The sequence below is a fragment of the Rissa tridactyla genome, chromosome 7 (genome assembly GCF_028500815.1).
Source record: "Rissa tridactyla isolate bRisTri1 chromosome 7, bRisTri1.patW.cur.20221130, whole genome shotgun sequence".
Classification (NCBI taxonomy): domain Eukaryota; kingdom Metazoa; phylum Chordata; class Aves; order Charadriiformes; family Laridae; genus Rissa; species Rissa tridactyla.
In genome coordinates this window covers 24,247,991-24,267,214 of record NC_071472.1, presented here as the reverse complement: position 1 = coordinate 24,267,214, position 19,224 = coordinate 24,247,991, and the positions used below count along the sequence as shown (strand labels likewise).

The 19,224-nt window shown below is 39.4% G+C and overlaps 1 protein-coding gene across 7 annotated transcripts; it reads left to right on the top strand.

Moving 5' to 3' along the window:
* Positions 1 to 1,171: 1,171 nt before the first annotated feature.
* FASTKD1 (FAST kinase domains 1) lies at positions 1,172 to 19,224 on the top strand. 7 transcript variants are annotated; one of them, XM_054208962.1, is made up of 17 exons: positions 1,172 to 1,629; positions 2,322 to 2,438; positions 3,482 to 3,576; positions 4,371 to 4,873; positions 5,235 to 5,303; positions 6,280 to 6,405; positions 7,584 to 7,982; positions 9,446 to 9,556; positions 10,718 to 10,849; positions 11,803 to 12,289; positions 13,091 to 13,205; positions 13,889 to 14,017; positions 14,754 to 14,885; positions 15,910 to 16,023; positions 16,298 to 16,439; positions 17,444 to 17,558; positions 18,604 to 19,224. In XM_054208962.1, exons 4-17 carry the CDS (start codon positions 4,539 to 4,541, stop codon positions 18,691 to 18,693), a joined length of 2,496 nt encoding a protein of 831 aa, XP_054064937.1. In that variant the 5' UTR covers positions 1,172 to 1,629; positions 2,322 to 2,438; positions 3,482 to 3,576; positions 4,371 to 4,538; the 3' UTR covers positions 18,694 to 19,224. The 7 variants fall into 7 exon arrangements, with proteins under 7 accessions (XP_054064937.1, XP_054064933.1, XP_054064939.1 ...); XM_054208958.1 differs by having other exon boundaries at positions 3,482 to 3,580; positions 4,380 to 4,873; XM_054208964.1 differs by lacking the exon at positions 2,322 to 2,438 and having other exon boundaries at positions 3,485 to 3,576.

Sequence of the window (19,224 nt, the reverse complement as noted above, 5' to 3'; positions counted from 1 at the left end):
GTGGGAGATCTTGTAGCTCTTACGTGAGTTTGCAGAAGGCCTGAGATTTGTGAAAAAGGTTAAGTGCCAGCCTTCGAGATCACCTGGCAGGGTTTGGGTCTCACTCTGTTACTTGTGTGCCTGTGTAGACTCTAACTAAGGCCATCTGGATTTGCTAGCTGAAGGGTACAGGAGCGGTTGTAGTTACATATTTTAGAGGTAGAAAAATTGTTACAAATCCAGTTTAAAAATTTTACTTGCTGTTTTTCTACAGATCTACATTAGAGGCTATTTTCTTAGTTTGAGTTCCGTATTCATAAGCATCCAATATATGAGGTATACATAGACAACAGACAAAAAGTCAAAAACCCCAAACCTTTGATAGACAGATAGCTAGTCACAAGTGGCCATGCTAATAGTCCTGGTTGTGATTTTAGGTAGCGTTTCAGAACAATCTGAGATCGTTATCATTCTATCTAAATGTCCTTGCTATTACCGGTGGTGGTGAGAAAAGTCCAGAAAGATGACCTGTAGCTCTATGTATACAGCATAAACAACATATGTGTTGCAACACTCATACACTGTGGTGTTGCAGAGCTCATACATTTTTAGGGTTTTTTTGCAAAGCATAAAATACTTATAATGTAAAATAAAGTAGCATTAATCCCGGTACAATGAAGCCAAACTCTTCAACTTCACCCTTCCTGAACTTTGGTCCCTTTGTGATTTTTCTAGGCAGGGAAGACTTTTTTTCCCCCCTCAGAATGTGCTATATAAACATCGGTTTTATTAATGTGACCTCAAGACTCAAAATGACCTTGGAACTTGTGTATTATTTATTTCCTTCAGCAGGTCCGACTGGCTGGACTTTCCCCTTTCTCCATTGGTTTCCTGACACCTCAGCTGATGGGGGAACCCCGTCCAGGGACACAGGCACGGTGGGCAGCCGTGCAGAGGGACATGGTGCGCTGATGCCAACCCAGGCGCTGGTTTTGCATGCGCGGTGTGGCTTGAACACAGGAACGGTCTTGTGAAAAAGTAAGCCAAGGACTTCTCTGATGGTGTTCCGCGGGCGCAGGCGACACTGATCCCTTTGTTTCCTTATTTAACCGAGCTGGGCGCCGCACTTGGCGCCCTCGCTTAAGCCAGCGCTGGCGGACACCTGGCACCCCGCGCCGCGCCGGGCCCAAGGCCGAGCCCCGCCGGCAGCTAGGCCTGCCCGGAGCCCCGCGGGCCGCCCCCCCAGCGGGCTGGGGCACGGTCCGGGCAGCGCCGCCCTCCCGCTCCGCTCCGGAGGGGGCCGCAGCCCAACACCCGCGGTGGGGAGGGCAGGCAGGGCCCCGGCGGAGCGAGGCGGTTCCGGGGGGCCGGGCCCGGAGCTTCCTCCCGCCGAGCACAGCAGTGCTCGCTTCCTCCAGGAGCGTCCCCGCTGAATGCAGCCGCCGCTGGGCTAAACGTGGCCGAGGGAGCGCCGGGCTGTGGCGGCCGCCGAACCCAACGCTGCGGTTTGGCCCTGCCTGCGGCGGGAGGGAGGGAGGGAGCGAGGCCCTGGCCTTGAGTCCTGTGCGGCGGCTCAGCCTCTTCCCCCGCGCCTCCTGAAGCGCTTCTGGGTCAAAATCTCCCCGCAGGAAAGGAGGCGGCGACCGGCAGGTGCGAGCAGGCGGTGGGGGGCAGAGGCGGGAGGGGAGGTGGGCCGCCGCCGGCGCCCCTGCGAGAGGGGTGTTGTACTGCCCGCGGCACGGCTCGGGAGAACCGAGGTGACCCTGGCAGACAGGTGAAGAACACCCTGTACCGCACATGCAGCTCTCTCAACGCTCAGTTAGGTCTTTAATACTTTTTGTACCTGGGGAGTGGCAGGTGTCCACATTTTCTCCTTTGTGGAAGACTTCCTGGCTGACTGTAGTTTGTAATACAGCCTTGAAAATGCTTATTGTGTTTCAACTGGAATGATTTTTAAGTATTTCTTGTCCTTTTAGTGTATATTTTGCACGGTAAATAGAACACTTTAGGAATAGTTCTTTAAGTAGATAGAAAATTGCTATTTTAAATCTATGTACTTGTAAGTTTTAAAACATCCAACAGTTCTTATTGATTTCCTTTTTATAAGATACAACAATTTAAAACTGCATGCAAGTTTGTGGTAAATCGCTCGCATCTGCTAAATACCTTCCAGAAAGATAAAGATTCGGAAACTTTGTGTAGACTGTTTTAGATAGAGATCCTGGTTCCTAGTCATTAGGATAGAAGATGCAAGGTCCACTGTAGCATGAGAACGGGAAAGGATGTGTTACCTGGCCTTACAAGGAAATTATTTGAGCCTGAAGATTTTATGTTCTTTTCAGGTATCTATTTCATCCTGCCTTCTGGCAGCTTCGCTTGACAGTACTGTGGGGAGTAAATGTGAATTGATATTGGAACTATTTTAGTCCATTGGATGGATGTATGAAAACAGAGTAACAGTAAGCAAGGCAAAAATATACTAATAAAAAAATCTTTGCTTAATGTTCTATAGTACAGTACATGAAATGTTAGAAACAAGTTTAAATATATCAGTATTCTCTTAAAGTTATTTGTCTGACCGTTAGTTCTCTAAAAGAGGATTAAGAATGGTCACACAAAAAGGTTAAAAATTTGTGCTGTTTTTCAAGCTATACTTTGCTATCATGTCATTATGGGTTTTTTCCTCTCTTTTAAACTAGGTAGTTTGTGTAGTTCAATAATTCTGATAACTCTGTATTGCGGCTTCTGCTTAGAAGCTGCTGGTGGAACAATCAGTCACTTTTGATTATTGTCACTGTATCTGATTTGCCACCTACATGGCAAAAGGGAACAGAAGAAGTAATTAACTGGAAAATCTGTGGGGCAAAAAAAATCTCACATGGTCTGGTAAATGTGGTTAATTTAGTACATCAGATTTTTTTGGAAGATTAGATTGTGATTTAACAACCTTTGTTGTGTATTTTAGCTTATTTAATATACATTATAAAATCTCACAGGAAGTCCCAGCTACTTCTAAAAGCATGTGGCAGCATACTAAAAGGGAAAGGCAAAAAATTCTTTTTATGGAGATTACATGGAATAAATAATGTCACACAACTTTTCTCAGTGATAAAGTGGAATAAATTCATTGTAAAGACAACTATTGTATGGAATAAATAGAAGCAATACAAGCAATCTTTGAAAAGGGACTATAAAGTAAATCATTATTATAAAAGGTACTTAATGTATAGTATCTGGAAAATTTGTACCTTTCATTTTTGTATGCTTTCATTTTGCATAGGGAAGAAAATATTTCATATTATAACAGATCATAAGTGAAAATGACTTCATTTTAGCTTTCCTTGTATTTGCTCCAGTGTCAGTAACACTATGTCATATGACTTTTTATTCTCTGAAGCTGATTGTGCAGACATCAAAAGAAATCCAGCTATATCCAATTTTGTGGAATGATTTCGGTACCTTACATAGACTGCTCAACTAAGAAGGTTTTTTTCTTTTTCAGTAGACCTAGTGTGTGCTGCTGCCGTTGCCTTGATAATGCCACATTGATGGAATGATGCCTATAGTTGAACAGCTTTCAAGTTTGCTGAAGCTATGGTATGTTGATAATTTTTGTTGTTACTGATTATATCCCTGAAGCAAGACTTCTAGACTTTTCCATGATCTCTGAGTTAAGGGAATTTGATGGGTCTTTTTTGGTGTACCACAACGTTTACTACCAGCGGTTTGTGTTCTGCAGCTGGGAACCAGTTTTGTAGGTTGTAGAATACTTAGTTGTTAGCATTGTGTACAAGTTGGGGCATATATTAAGAAAACAAATTAATACCAAATTTCAATAGGTAAGTCTCTAGCTCCCACTATAATTTGGGGAATTATGTTGCTTTTCTTTTGCACAGTGGGTGATTTCAGCTGATGCGTTGTGACTGATCAATATCCTGTATTACAAAGGTGGTCAGCCTTCCTGCCTAGAAGCCATATGCCAAGATCATCATGTGTTTACAAGACATAGATCATATACTAAAGAGAGCAGAGTGGAAAAGAACGATGATAATAATAATAAATGGGGTACAGTAGATATCACTGTGGGATGGATGCACATACAGAGCCAGAGGAATCCAGTGATGCCAGCTCAGGAGCTCTTGCCATCTCACTTCCTTTTACCACCAATAGTTGTATTTTCTGGCAGTTCCCGGACCCCTGTTTAGGATTATGGAGTGGCCTAGTTGAGAGCAAGCCTCACTTGACTTCGTCATGCAGTGCCTGCTTGTTAAAAAGCTCAGCTTTGTCTTCTCAGTAGTAGCATGATAGCTAGCACATGGGCAGGTAGAGACATGGATTTTTAGCTAGTGGTTATCACTGTACTTGACTGCTTTAATTCTATCTCATTACAGGTACCTCAGGATTGAATCATTCTTAATTCGGTGGCCATACAGGATGAAAGAAAAATGAGCTGTTTTTCGTATACTTGGGTTTGTTCTTTGCAACAGTGTGTTTTACTGTGAAAAGTGAAAGAAGAAGTCTTTCTGGACACTTTAAAGATAACTGATAGGCACAGCAAAATGCTTTGTTTGAGGCAGGTTTGCTTGTTTACGCTGAGACATTACCAAGCTCGGACTCTGAGTAGTGATCTGCTTTTGAGCCAGATAAATAGCTGCACCCATGAAGATGAAGTGTTCAGCCTTGTTGGAAGGAACAAGGCCAGGCTTTCTGAAAAACATGTGGGAATTGCATTGAACGTGCTGTGGCAATTGCAAAAGAAGAGGCCGCTTCTCTTAAGGACTAGTGACTATATAAGAAATCACTCCCAGTTTCTTACTCTTTGCATTTTAGCAGAAAACCAGGTGGAACACATGGAAGATGAGGCCATAGTGGACACCCTATATAGTATTCTGAGGTAAGCCGCATTATGTTGAATTCCAGATCTATCCATTTTGTATTTTGTAATAGAGAGAGATGGAATTTTGACTACAAAGCCATTATATAAGGAGACAGGGAGACTGCCCCGTCCCAGCTTCTGTACTGAGACTGTGTGACAGACAACGTCCTGTGCCTCAGTTTTTGAGGTGCAGGCAGAACTGATCTGTTTTGCACTCCCAGTAGATGGAGTTATGGTTATTAATGCACAAATGTTTATAATCTGTTTGAATGGAGGGAGTGATAGAGAAGTAAAACATGATAAATAATGAAAGGACATACGTCTTATTTCTTTATAACTTTTGAAGCAAACATCAAACTATTATGTCTTTCTTCTGAAGGCTCAATGTTGAAGACCATGATTCTCTAGCAGAAGTGCTTGTTACAGAAGCATGGAAAAGATTAGAAAGGCAAGTATTGTACTGCTACGCTTTGTGAAAGGTGTAAGTTGCAAGCATGGTTTGCTTCATGTGAGGCTATACAGAGTTCTCAAAGAGTATTTACGAGATGTTTTAAATGCTATGTGAATATTTTAAATGACAATTGTATTTTTGAAGGTTTTGGAAATTATTTTTATACATATGGAGGCTTTGAGTATTGATGGACTTTGGTATGCAAACGCTTCAGAGATTCAGATACTGCAACAATAGGGACCAACGCTTAAGATTTTGAAATCTTAAGTCTGTGTAGGTTTATGTGTTTGAAGTAAATTGCAGGTTTTAATATTTAGAGTTTATCTTCGAGCTTGCTGTCCAACTCTTAAATGGTGGTTAGAACCCTGTTCATCTCAATTTTAGTAAAAACCTTTTGTATAAAAATATCAACATTTTCCCTTTGTCGTTTTGTTATTACTTTTTGTTGAGTTGTTTAGATTTATATATTTTTTTTATATTGTAATTTTCATTCCTTAATCTCAGGTTAATGGCAGAAGCTAGTGTCAGTCTTGGCACCAGCATCGCAGAATTGCCTCTCCCAGCTTAACACCTGGGGCATCTTGACAATTAAATAAGTTCAGTGTAGCTTGAACACAAAATGACATTCAGGTAATAAATCGCTCACATTCATTTTAGCTATTTTACATCATTGCTTGAAAATGTAACCTTTATAGATTTCTTACACTGATGTGGTTAAATGAAGAACTTCTGATTTTTATAGAGTACTGTATGCACAATATGCTTTAATATAAAATATCTAGGTGTTTTGGCTAAGTCCAAGGAGTCACTATAGGTGACGAAATAGGAAATGCTTACATGTTTTGTTTCCTTGTTTTGTAATTTGAATGTAACCTTGTGTTTTATATATTTGTTGAAGTAGTTTTTTGTCTTTAGTTATTCACTAGAAATAAAAGGTAAATATTCTGTCTGTCTGTCTTTGATGTCTTGACAGGCTTAGCCTGCCAGCTCTGTCTAAATTCGCACTGTGTTTATACAAGCAACGCAGACATTTCAGTCCTGTAATTGGCCAAATAGCTCATATTGTGGACATGAAACTGGATTCTATACAGGATATAAGGTAAGTGGCAGAATGAAATTAAGTAGCAGGATAAGCAATATGTCACAATTACTGGGCTGCCTTTGCTGAATGCTTTCCCTTTTTCTCAACTGGAGCTTGCTTTTCTTCATTTTGGGGTTTCTGGGAAAGAGGTGATTTGGATTAGTGCATTGATTTTCATGGACAAATTTGCTTAGGTGACTGCATTTTCCCAATGGTGTTATGAAGAATTTCTTATAACCAATTTAAACACTTAGTTAGAACTAATGTTCTACTTACAGTGGAAAAACAGCAGATATTGCTTTCTCCTGATTCTAAATTTTATGTGGACTTTTTTGAGAATTTAGAGGCTATTGAATCACCAGAAGATGTTTTTCTTCCTTGAGATTGAGTTTGTCTACTATGATGTGGATTTAGTTTACTATTGTGAATAGCAATAAGGAGTCTTAAAGCAATGTTATTTTTATTTCTCTTCAGAACAATTTTTTTTTCGTCAAGTTGAATTAATCAATTCTCCTGCTAGCATGTCTAGTGTATTACCCTAATACTAAAATTACTTAAAACCTGACCCTACTCAAAGAAGTTCAAGCTTCTTTTTCTTGCCTCTGTCCCCCCTGGGCCATTATAGCAAAGGCTTCTCTTCCCTTTTTCTGCATCATACAGCACCAGCAGTCCCAACAATTATTTTTGCGGATGTGAGGAGCCTGCTCATGAAACACATTGAGTGGGACTGCATTTCTTTATAGAACTGGCTCTCCCTGCGGTTCGAAGTTTTATCCCCTTAGGAAGGGATTCTTGCTTTAGGAGTGACAATGACTCTTCTCCCCATTCTGTCGCTTGAGAATTGTTTGGGTTTCTTTAGTTTCCATTGAACATTAAAGATGATCTTTTTGCAAATTTGAATCGGGCAAGTCAGGATCTTGCCTTAGGCAAACGCTTTCATCGCGTACAATTTTGTAAGGGGTGGTTGAAAAATACCAGTCGTTTCAGAAATCCACTGAAAGCAGATTTTTGACTGTAGTAGGAGAAATGTTTTTTGCTCATCCGTTTTTTCTGCATTAGATTTAAAATTCCTTTTTATGCAGAAGTCAGCAACACCCTGACTAATGTTCCTTTCTTTGCATAGTTTATTGAAGAAATCTAAAATTTATTACTTACCATGTTCAATGTGTAAGTGTGAAATCTTTTGAATTTTTTAGGATCTTGTCAGTTTTGATGATCAGCATATCTGATGTTATCTCACAGAGTTTTCGAGATCGATTACTACACAAGGCTGAACAGCTCTTGGAAGAAAAGAATGAAGTGCACTTCAACTATGCCAAAAGAATACTACAGTTTCTTCAAAATGTTAAGCTGAGATATCATCCATTGGTAGAAAAATGCAACAAGATTTTCCTTAAAAGTGCTGCCCATCTTGATATACACAGTGTTAGTCTGATTTTTGGACTGTATGAGCAGCTGGGTTTTGATAGTGCTGAATTCCGCTTGGTTGCTAAACAGTTGCTGTCTGAAACTATAGATGATTATTATGATCCTGAAACGTTTTCAAAATTATTTTTTACTCTTGGGCCTATGTCAGGATCCAAGGTAAGAGAAAGGTAAGTTTATTAACAATTTTGTCTTATTTATGGTATATACATAGTCTTGCACAGAAATCAAAAATGAACTGGTGTTTGGAGGAATTTCTAAGCCTACCCATGAGCTGGGCATTGTCTCCTATTTGTAACTTTGTACGATGTATTATTTCATTATGGAAACACTGCCATAGAATCATAAAATTGCCTGGGTTGGAAGGGACTTTTCAGATCATTGAGTCCAACCATCAACCTAACTGACAAAAACCATCACTAAGCCGTATCTCTAAGCACTGTGTCTGCCCGGCTTTTAAATACCTGCAGGGATGGTGCCTCAACCACTTCCCTGTGCAGCCTCTTCCAATGCTTGATAATCCTTTTTCCTAATATCCAGTCTAAACCTTCCCTGGCGCAACTTGAGGCCGTTTCCTCTTGTCCTATCGCCTGTTAACCTCGGAGACCGACTCCAGCCTCTCTACAGCTGTCATAGCAGTTTGTCTTAAAACAGTTGCACAGAAAGCCGGATCCAGTAATCAAGGGGCGTGTGAATGCTGTTACACAAGACCATCTTGTAGCTCTGTTTCTTAGACTACACCCATCCTTTCTCAGTGGATGGTAGTAAAAAACTTTCTGTCTTTCTCCTGAGAAATATATGCAGTGGTGTGTGTTGCTTTTTCCTCTTTAAGATTGGCAGTAGCTGAAACAGCCTGAGTCTTATCCTATCCCACTTTGCTGTACATCCTGTTCTATATGAAAGGTTGTCAGCAGGGAACACTTCGGCATTTATTTAGCAATTAGAGCATGGTATTGTTTGGCAGATTTTTTTCTGCCTGTTTTTCTTGTGCTACAAAATCCTATTTGGGGGTGGTATTAGTCATGGGTGTTTCAAAGTCTGCAGTTTTAGGCAGAATTAGTTGTATATAATTACAATTAGTCATATTTTCAGACTTTTCTTCATGAACATTTGCCTCTATTCAGAGATCTGGATATACTGCAAGCTTGTGTTGGTTTTGCCATAGCTGTCTTAGTTCCAGAAGCTTTTCCTAGATTTTTTTTTTTAATTCATTTTTATTTTTAGTAAAAATCGGTGTGATGTAGAAAAAGTCTTTGGCTTTATTTGCCCGAGAATCAGTTCAACTTGTGTTTGATTCTGTTATGTGTAGCTTGCTGATTGATCATGATTTGTTTAGAGTACTTTCCCTACTTCTTGTCTACTTTCAGAATTGTTGGACTCACTGGTTTCTAGCATCAGAGCAATACATACTGATCTAACACTCACCTCTCTTTACCTCTGCCATACTGATCAACTGTTTAGAAGAAGCGTCTGCAGAACAAAGGTCTCTAGTTTGGGGGAATTTGTTTTCCTGTCTTTCCTGAAGCAGCCTATTGGTTCTTTCCCTCCTAGACAAAGAAAATGGCTGCAATGTTTGCTGGAGATTTTCAGTAGTTTTTCTTTGGAAAATATATGTTTTCTTTTTCCTCTTTAGGTTGATAGCGACTGCAGTGCGCATGGCAGAAGAATTTAGCAGTCACCAAGTATTGGTAATACTGAAGACAATGCAGAAAATGAAATGCAGAAATTCTCATCTACTCAAAAAGTAATTTTTTTGATACTACTAAGAAGTTGTATTCTCTAGGTAAACTATTTCCATTTAGTATGGAAAACTATGTAGTATCCAGTAAGTCGGGAGTAGGGAGTGTGTCACTTGCACACGAGTGCGTATATGCTATATGTAATGAGCTATTACAGATTTTAGAATATTACAGCTTGACCCAGAAGTAATTGAGGCAATTTAGGAATGTTGTAGAGGGGCATTTCAATGCTACCAAGTTAATGGAATATGATTTCTGGCTTATTTACAAATATGTGATCCTACTTGAGTAAACTTAGCCTCTAACAATGACTGTAAACTGGTGAGACAAATGAGAATACAGTAAGTTGCAGAGAATGTGTCCTATCTAGGAGATCCTGTTATTGATTGGAATTATTTCTTCAAAAGCCGTTGTGCCCTACTTCGAACTATTAAGTCTTGTGTCTTTAAGAACCTGGGCCACGTTTTCTGCAGTTGTAAGCTGAGTGTTGTTTATAGGGAGAGGTAATATCTTTCATATAATGAAGGGAAAAGCAGTTGAGGTTCTGGGCACAGAAGGCGCAGCGTCCGATATGTCACAGATGCAGCAGAGTTAAATGCAGGTTGTGAGCAATAACTGGATTGAATGTAGTTGCATGAAACAAATAGATCCTTGGAAGCAAAAGGACAAATAGTATCGTGGAGCAGGGTGGTATTAAAGGGAAGAGCAGGTGAATTCATGTTTTTTCTCCTTGAATTTCACTGTCTAAAGAAGGTCTTAAGGTGTGTTTCCCTACAAATCTCGCCCCCTCTTCGCATTTTTAGACCAACATAGCTGTAGCAACCACTATTACATAAGTGAGTATAGTGGTGCTGAAGCTGTTGATGCTGTTCTAGGTCCACTCTGAATTTAACTGGTTGTAACATCTGCGACAGAAATTATTAGAGTGAAGTAGCTTGTTTTGCTGTGATGAGGGCTTTAATTTTGCAATTCACGAAGTGAAGAGAGGCCGCTGTGTCTTAGTGGAACGCTCTTAAAACTGGGGTAGAGAGGAGCGTGAGTGTCTGCAACCCTCCACCATAGGTACTGTGCACCACGGGACACCCCTTCTTCATGTGGGATGTTGGGTTTTGCAATGTCTTCTGTATTAGCGTAATACCATGTCATCTTTTTCTCTTTGAGTTCAGAATGACTTCTGTTCTGCACAAACATTTGGATAGCTATCATGTATCGCAGTTGGTAAAGTTAACACAGTACTTGGTGGCGTTGCGTTGCCACAATCTGGAGCTGTTTCCCAAACTAAAAATGTTACTATTCGGGTAAGTGTGTATTCTTGGAAATGTAGCTATTTAAGTATTAAACAGTTGCCTACTTAATATTTTAAATAACAAGCTAAGATGTTAAATTGTTTTGTTTCCATAAAATATGAAGAAGTAACAAACTGTTAAGAGTATTTGATTTGATTAAACACATAAATCAGAGGATAGGAAGTGGATATTGTCTTGACTGTAGATGCAATAGCATCTGCTAATAGATGTGATATCTTTTAAAAACAGATTTTTTTGCCCCTTGGTTGCTGCAATATAAGGACATTGAACAGGAAATTTTGATTGGTACTTTATAGGAAGGGTAGGTATTAATGTCGTCTTTGATGTTTAGAGGAAGTGTGAAGCAGAAGTACTCTTCTTTTGATTGAAGAACTGTTTAGGTAGTTCTCAGGCTTGTACAGTTGCAACATAGAAAGGGAAACGGTTTCTGGAGTCGTGGGAGAAGAGATCTGCTGCTGTTGCTTCTGTTGCTCGGCGTCTATAAGAATGCAGTGCCAGGGCTGTACGTGTTTTTTTGTGGATGATGCCTTCCTGTTCCTCAGGCACCTCAGAACCTGGTGCTCCCCAGGACAGAAATCACAGAAATTATCCAGGCCCAGAAGCCCACAGACTCTGTTAACAAAGGTGGACCTTCTGCCCTTACTAAGGACTTCTGTGTTTGTCAGTAACACTTGAAGCCTCATCAGCTGTCTGAGATGCTCCCTGTCTTCTTCCCTTTTTCAATTTTGAATAAATTAGAAGGAAGAAGTTAATGCAAAAAGATGGTAGTCATTAACTGTGTGAACTTCTACCATGTCATTAATATTCTACTTATTTTATATTTGATGTGCAGCTTTTGACTTTTAAAACAGAATTTTCATGCATGTAGTTTATTTGGTTGTTTTTTTTTTAACATTTGCACCTTGTCAGCACTGATGGTCTGTTTTTATTTCTCTCCCTTCCAGTTTTTTAAAATCTAATGTCATACCTGCCAATACTGCTGCAATAATTCATGTTCTGGCCATGCTTCCTTCCTTTCAAGTGGAGGAAATAGTTGTAAACAAAGCAGCAGCAGTTGTGCCTCAATGCAGGCTCCATCATTTGAATTGCATTGCTACAGCCCTCGTCAAATGGAATCATCATGACCAGTTGCAGTGGCAAAACAGTTCTGAGCTATGTGGAAACCTTCTTCAAAAACTGAATGACTATGGATTTCAGAGGCTTCAGAAAGCTGACAACTTAAATCTTCTGTTGGAAGAACTTACACATGTGAATGGAGGGTGGTTTGAAGAAGTCCTCAATGAGGAAACTATGGCCGTGTGTCAACGCTTGATAGACCAAATAACATGGGCAAATTTATTACCATTGTCTTTTTTGCTCATAAAAACAAACCACCGTTGTCCTTCATTACTTGACAAAATAGCTTCTGTGGCTGTTGAAAATATAGACAAGGTATTACGTTTTTTCTTTCTATCTATCTACTGCGTAAGTTATTCAGTAAGAAAGGAGAGGTTAGTAGTTAATGTATTTCAGAGCACAATCCACACAGTGTTTCTATGAGTTTTCTTCGGTGTACCTGATTTGGAGCTCATCTTTTTCTGTGTTCACTCAAAGCTGTTTTGCTTCCATTTATATTATTTTGCACTTCTCTTCAATTTTCCTTTCTTATTTTATTGTTCAATCGGGCAGGTCAACCATTCAATAGGTCAACCGTAATCCTTTGCATTCAGCTTTACGTTTGATGATCTTAAATAACTTTTGTTTAACCTCTTTAAAAATAGTCATGTCACACAGTGTATGTTTTTACATTGCTAATTTTTCTGGAGAATTCCCCAATAGCATGTCTTTTTGGTCAAAATTACTGTGTTTTCTTGCTATCTTTTTTTTTTTTTTCTCCTCAATCTGGTATTTGTGTAGATCTTTGATTTTATTCTATGACATTTTAGTTTCTTTAAGAGCATTTAATGGGAAACCTTTTTAAAAAGTTTCATAAAGTCTAAGTATACAGAAGCACTTGGATCATCCATATGAAACAGATTTTAAGTTTTAGCCATAGCTGCAATTTTAATGCTTTCTGCGTTTTATTTTTAAAATATTTTTCCCCAGGAAAAGTTGACAAAAAAAATTTAGGAAACAGCTCATCTAGTCTTAAATCTTCCAATTCTGAATGAATTATAAAACAGTTTTTTAAAATTGTCAAGCAATACTAGGATATCTTGCGGTGACTTAATTTAGAATGTCTTTTTTTTCCAGATCCACCCCTTTGAAATCTATTTTATTCTCTTCCTTTTCTCTGCTCTGAATTATGGGCCTCCTGCAAATGAAGAGTTCTTTGAAAGTTGTATCCAACGTCTTACTTCTAACTTGAGTAAGTGCACTAGACAAAGATATTCTGACACCAGATGAGTGAGTATAATTGGAAGATATTATTTGTACTGAATAAAAATGGGGATAGAATGGCAGCTTTTTTTAAGCAAGGAAAAAAGTGTGTCTGCCTACTGGGGTTAAACCACAGCAAAGATTCAATGTATGCTTCTGTTGGGTTTTCTAGCTTCATTTCACCCTTTAAAAATTACTGCTGTTGGGGACTAGCAAGGTATCTTGAGCATAGTGAAAAGCAAGTGAAAATACTGTTTAATTTGCAGTGCTGTTATTGGACAGAATCATTGTTGCATTCCCCAAGGAATCATCATTTGGGGACAGGATCTATTTTGTGACATATCACAAAGAAATGGCTAAGTTGTAGAGGAAATGTGTTGAGACTTTTTTTTTTTTTTTCCGATTGATGATACAGCCTCACAGAACTGTGAAAATTTGCTGGCTACTGAAATATTGTGGAGTTACTTTTTTTTTAAGACTAATTAGTGTCCTCCTGCAAACACCTGGCAAGAGTTACCTTACACTTTGGTGCAGTTAGCAGAGTTAGTCCTTAATCGGCCTGTGTGTTCATTTAGTATGTTAAGAGAGGAACTTGGATGATTTAGGAGGGCATTACAAATCGTTTCAACTTTATGTCATGTGTTAATATGAATATCTGTTTGGTTTTTAAAGGTTTTTTTGAAACTCACTACTTGGTACTACTTGGTCATGTTTTGGCAGTGGCTGGGTATTTTCCTCCAGTTCTGATAAAGAGGATATTTAATGTTTCTTTCCTCAGCAAATTGGATGCTGAACTTGAAGGTAAATATCTAGCTCTCTGTGAATTTGATGATGTAGCACTTGGCATAAAATGGAATTGTGGACCTATATATGACTTGATAAGTAGAATTACTCTTTAAACAATTATGTTTTCTGGGAAGACCCCTCTGTATAATCTAGTTATTATTTGAGTGCTGAAAGGGAAGGCATTAACTTGTGCTTTGTTTTAAAAGTACAGATTTGTATTGCAGATGAGAGAAGCTCATTCAAAACAAATTTTATAGTCAACTTATTGCACTTAGTATTTAATAATTCTTCAATTTTATTAGAAATAAAATTACCTGAGTGTGGTATTTATTACTAGAAATAGTCACAAAGCTCAAGAAACAATGTGGGATTTTTGTCTGAAAGAAGTCCCACCAGTCTCCTCTCTAAATAAGAGACTGAGCGTTTGGCTGTTTCCTTCCTGTCTGTCTCTACGGTGTTTGCTGTCAATGTACTGTTGCCATTTTGCCTTCAACCACTTAATTAAAAGATAAATGATAGAAGAGAGTTTAAATTGCTGCTTTCTTCTGTCTTGCTGTTGTTCTTAATATTGAGCAAAACTGTTATTTTTCATTTTTTTTCTCAGGGATTTTGAGAACCTTTCTAAGGTTCAGGAATTCTATAAGTGCCATAGCATACAGATATTTGCATCTCTAGTAAAGAATTCAGAGGTAGCCGTTTAGTTCAGTGTGTTCAGTGTTCAGTTCACACGTTTTTATTTTGTTTAACTCAGTCTTGCCTGATACCCTAAAGCAGAGGGTCCGCTTGCGCCTCATGAAATTGAACAGAGCAGTCTGTCTGGAATGCCCGGAGTTTCACATCCCTTGGTTTCATGAGCGCTTCTGCCAACGTGTCTTTTGTAACAGTAAGTAATTTAGGAGAGGAAAAGCTGCCATTCTTACTAGTAACAGTCTGTTTTCAACAGTCTGCTAGACGCCTTTTCTAAAACTGTCATGTTGACAGTAGCACACAATAGGAGCTCAGAAAGGCACACCCCACTATCTGCTGAGGATGTGTTCTTGAGAAGTGTGACCGTTCAGTAGTGCGACAGACAGCAAAGCAGTTTTCCCTGTAAAGTAATAGAGAAGGGATATTTCTACATAAGAAATAGAATTTAAATACACAGAAACAGTGTATATGGCACGGAGGATGGAGGGGCAGGAAGAGGATCATTAGGATTGTCTGCTGGAGGAGATGAGTCACTTTGATCCCTGCTTCACTTACAAGACTGAACATTTGACTGAAGTTTTTCAAGGTGCGCATTTTTGCTGCCTCCTTTTGAACTGACTGCTGTCATCTTCCTCAGATCCATCAAGGATAAGAGGTGGAGAAGTAGGATAGTGCTTAAGTGTAGCGGCTGAGCTCTTTCAGAGTAGCGATGGGTTCAAAAAATCCAGCTGATGCAAACTCAGTATCTCCTCCACTAATTCTCATGGGGAGATCTGCTTTGCTATCCATCAAATTCAGCTGCTTTAACTCTGAGACTGAAGGTGTTTCATGGAGCAAGGTATTAAACAATCTGCAACAGACAGTGAAGTGACAGATAGTGGGGGGTGCCCGAGATAGATGCAAAATAAGTTAATACTTATTTAACTGTCTAAGCTCAATTAAAAGCAAACAAAATCCAACAGGTAAAACCTGAAACTAAAGTGTTTATAGTATGTCGATGGGAAAAATCTTGGGATGGAAAGTCTGGATTTGAAATTCGTGCCGCTTTCCACCCAAAAGATGATCACATGGTCTCTGAGTTACGATGGAATAACCAGGGATCTGTGGAAAAGCTTTAATTCAGTAGGCTGACTGTCAAAAATGCAGTGTCACAAAGTGATATTTACAAAGCTTTGGCTGTGGAAGCTTTGATGTATGAATTCTTTATTTTGTCTTTGTAGGCAGTAGCCGAATAAATCCACTGCGACGGCATGTTCACAGAATGCTGACAGAGATCTTGGGAGGGAGCAGTTATGCAAGAATATCTGTTCTCACACCATACTACTATGAAATAGGTGAGAAGTTACTCCTCTAAGGATTGTTATGGAGACCTCCAATAGCACTATTACCACCAAGATTAGGAAGCCCCTGGGCATGTGGCCACATGATACTGCAAAGAATAAATTGCTGTCTAAAATACAGTTTCTAAAAAGTTCTGTGTAATATAAATAATGTTGGGTATCTCTAATTATGGTTATCACTTAGTTTTTCTAGACGTAAACACTGTAGAGATCAAATTCTTTCTCTTTCCTTTTTGTCAGTAAACAGGTTTGTTATGTTTTCTCACAGATTTTGAGTGCATTCTGGATGAAAATAAAAAGCCTCTTTCCTACATGGCTCAGAATATACCTTTGGACGATGTGGAGGGAATACACTTGAGACATGACATCAAGGATGAAGGGAGAAAGGCTCTGCCACCAGGAGCTCAGAAGTTAGTACATTGAATTCTTGCACTTCCAAATTTAGACCAGGTTTTTAATGCTTATGTCCTAAACAGTTGTTGCAGTCCCTAGGCTATTTATTTTTTCTGTTCCTTTTTCCAAAGCCTTAGCAGGTTTAGCCTTCCTAGATGTGGTGGGTTGACCCCAGCCAGCAGCTAAGCTCCCATGCAGTCACTTGCACGCTCCCCTGCAGTGTGATGTGGGAGAGAATCTGGAGGGCAAAAGTAAGAAAAAAACCTCCTGGGTTGCAATTAGGACAGTTTAATAAGTGGAGAGAAGAAAGAAGAAGAAGAAAAAAATGTACAAAAAGGGAAAAGAAAACAATTCATGCAAATGCAGTCACTCACCACCAGCAGACCAATACCAGAGTAATGACTACTTTGGAAGAACTCCCCTCATTTTATTGCTGAGCATGGTGTTAGATGGTGTGGAATATCGCTTTGGCCAGTTGAGGTTCCAGCTGTGTCCCCTCCCAACCTCTTGCCAACGCCACCCTATACACCAGGGGTGCAGAAGGCTTTGATGCTGTGCAAGCACTCTTCAGCAGTAGCCAAAATATTGGTGTGTTACCAACGCTGTTTTGGTCACAGATCCAAAACACAGCACCACACAGGCTGCTATGAAGACAAGCAACTCCATCCCAGCCAGACCCAGTTCACTAGGGCAGACGGAGCATTCATTAAATGTGTTTCATGAGATTGGAATATTGTTTTTCTCCCACGGCTTCAAATGTAAGCTGGTTAGCTGTTTTTGCCATTTGAACAAAAATAGATGCAGGGAGGAAATGCTTTTTCTAAATCATGTGAAGATCAAGTATCTAGATGAATGAGGAAGATGTTTTGTCTAGTTTCAGGTAGTTGTTTAATTTTCTTTTTCTCTGAATTGTCAGATTTATCTAGTAATTGTCTTGCTGCAGCTCTCAATACTGAACTAGAAATACCACTTCTTGCTATTTAGGCAGAACCTGAAAGTAAATGCACATTTTTGTTTGCAGAATTGCTCTGGAATTTCTTGATTCAAAAGCTTTTAGCAAAAACTCACGTCACTTGAAAGGAGAACCTGCAGTGAAAAAACGACACCTGGAAATGCTGGGGTACCGGGTAATTCAGGTGAGTAATATTTTCTGTCCTTTCTGAGTTGTATTGATAGCGCAGATTGATACAATTTCCTTGCAACAGATTTAAAGGTACTTTAATAGTTAAAATGCACCTACTGGATGAGAGCAATTTTTGTATTTAGGGGGGAAATTCCAAGCTGTGCTCAAGATGGTGTGAGGACTTCATAGAATTTGCCCCTTCTCTGAAAGTGGCTGCAGCAAAACTGAAAGTCAAAAGTCTTGCCTTACTGCAGGCGAACTAGCAATGTCCACGTAGCCTGAGTAAAGGAGAAAAAATGAAAAAAGAGTTTCAGTTCAATTCACCAAAGATCTCTACACTAGAAAAAGATTGAACAAACCCTCCTTGAGGGATAGGGAGACAGTTAGAGTGGCTGCAAGATGGGATATGGATGCTGTCTGTCTGCCGCAGCCATAGTGTGTCACAGGGAAGACCAGTGGCCAGAGGTAATTTATAGCCACCAGCACAGAAGTAGTTGTGTAATGGAGGCTCATGAATGCAGATTCTCCTGTATATGTAATTACTCACCTACTCTAATTTTAGCTAGAATCCCTCTTTAAGCTGGTTTGGGTTTTTTTTTGTTTTGTTTTGTTTTTTTTATTTTAACAGGATAAACATGATTTCTCATGTTGCCCTGACAGTAAATGTTGTGCTGCTAACACACCATTCCAGTTTGATACATTAACAAACCATACAAACTATAGTGACCTGGGTTTTTTCTCTCAATTTGGGTTTCAAAAAGTGGGAGATGGCGTAATGGAGTGGTAATAGCCTGTATTGCGTGGGCATCTGCTTTACATCTCCACAACTATGCTGCTTTTTGGAAGCAAACTGACTTTACTTATGTGAAGAAGAATCTCACATTGAGAAAATAATCTTTTCAGTACTAGAATAAGCCTAGCTTTTAGGAGGACAGAGGTGATAAAATACCTTCAAGTGGAGAACAACAGATACCAGAGAGCCTTTTCTTTGCTGTAAGGTGGTATGTGGCCTATACCAGACAATGTTAACACTCGGTTTGTATGATTCTGTTCTACAGATTCCTCACTTCGAATGGAATTCTATGGTTCTGTCAGCAAAAGGTGAACAGCTAGAATATCTGAGAAAGCATCTATATGGAATGCAGTGATGTCAGACATGTAGTCCGAAGTATTTTTTATGCAGACACTTCATGTACCATTAAACTTCTTGTAATGGTGGAATACTTCCTTTCAAAAATCTCTTTGTCCGTGAGTAAGCTGGACCTTCAAGGCTTGCCATGGGGCATCAGGTGTCAAAAGATTCAATCCTCAATTTGTTAGGGATTGCAAGGCAGGTGACAGTGGGCCATGAAGGATGTGATAAGGATGCTTAAAATCTCCCATTATCTGAAAGCTGTTCTTTAAGTACATGAGTCTGTGACAGTTTTGACATAAAATTACATTATTAGCTCCTAAATAAAGTATATACGCTTAGCCAGACATAAAACTGTCCAAAGAAAAAGTTGGCAATACTCTTTGGTTGTGAGAGAGGAGGCAGCAAATCTACTGGAAACCATGTCTGTCCTCCAGCACGTGACAGAATGAGCAATAGGGATCAGACAGTGTCTGTGTTGTGAAGCCAAGGAACTGAAATGCGGATTTACTAAGAATAGGAGTGTTCTTACAGCCGTTCGGTTTCC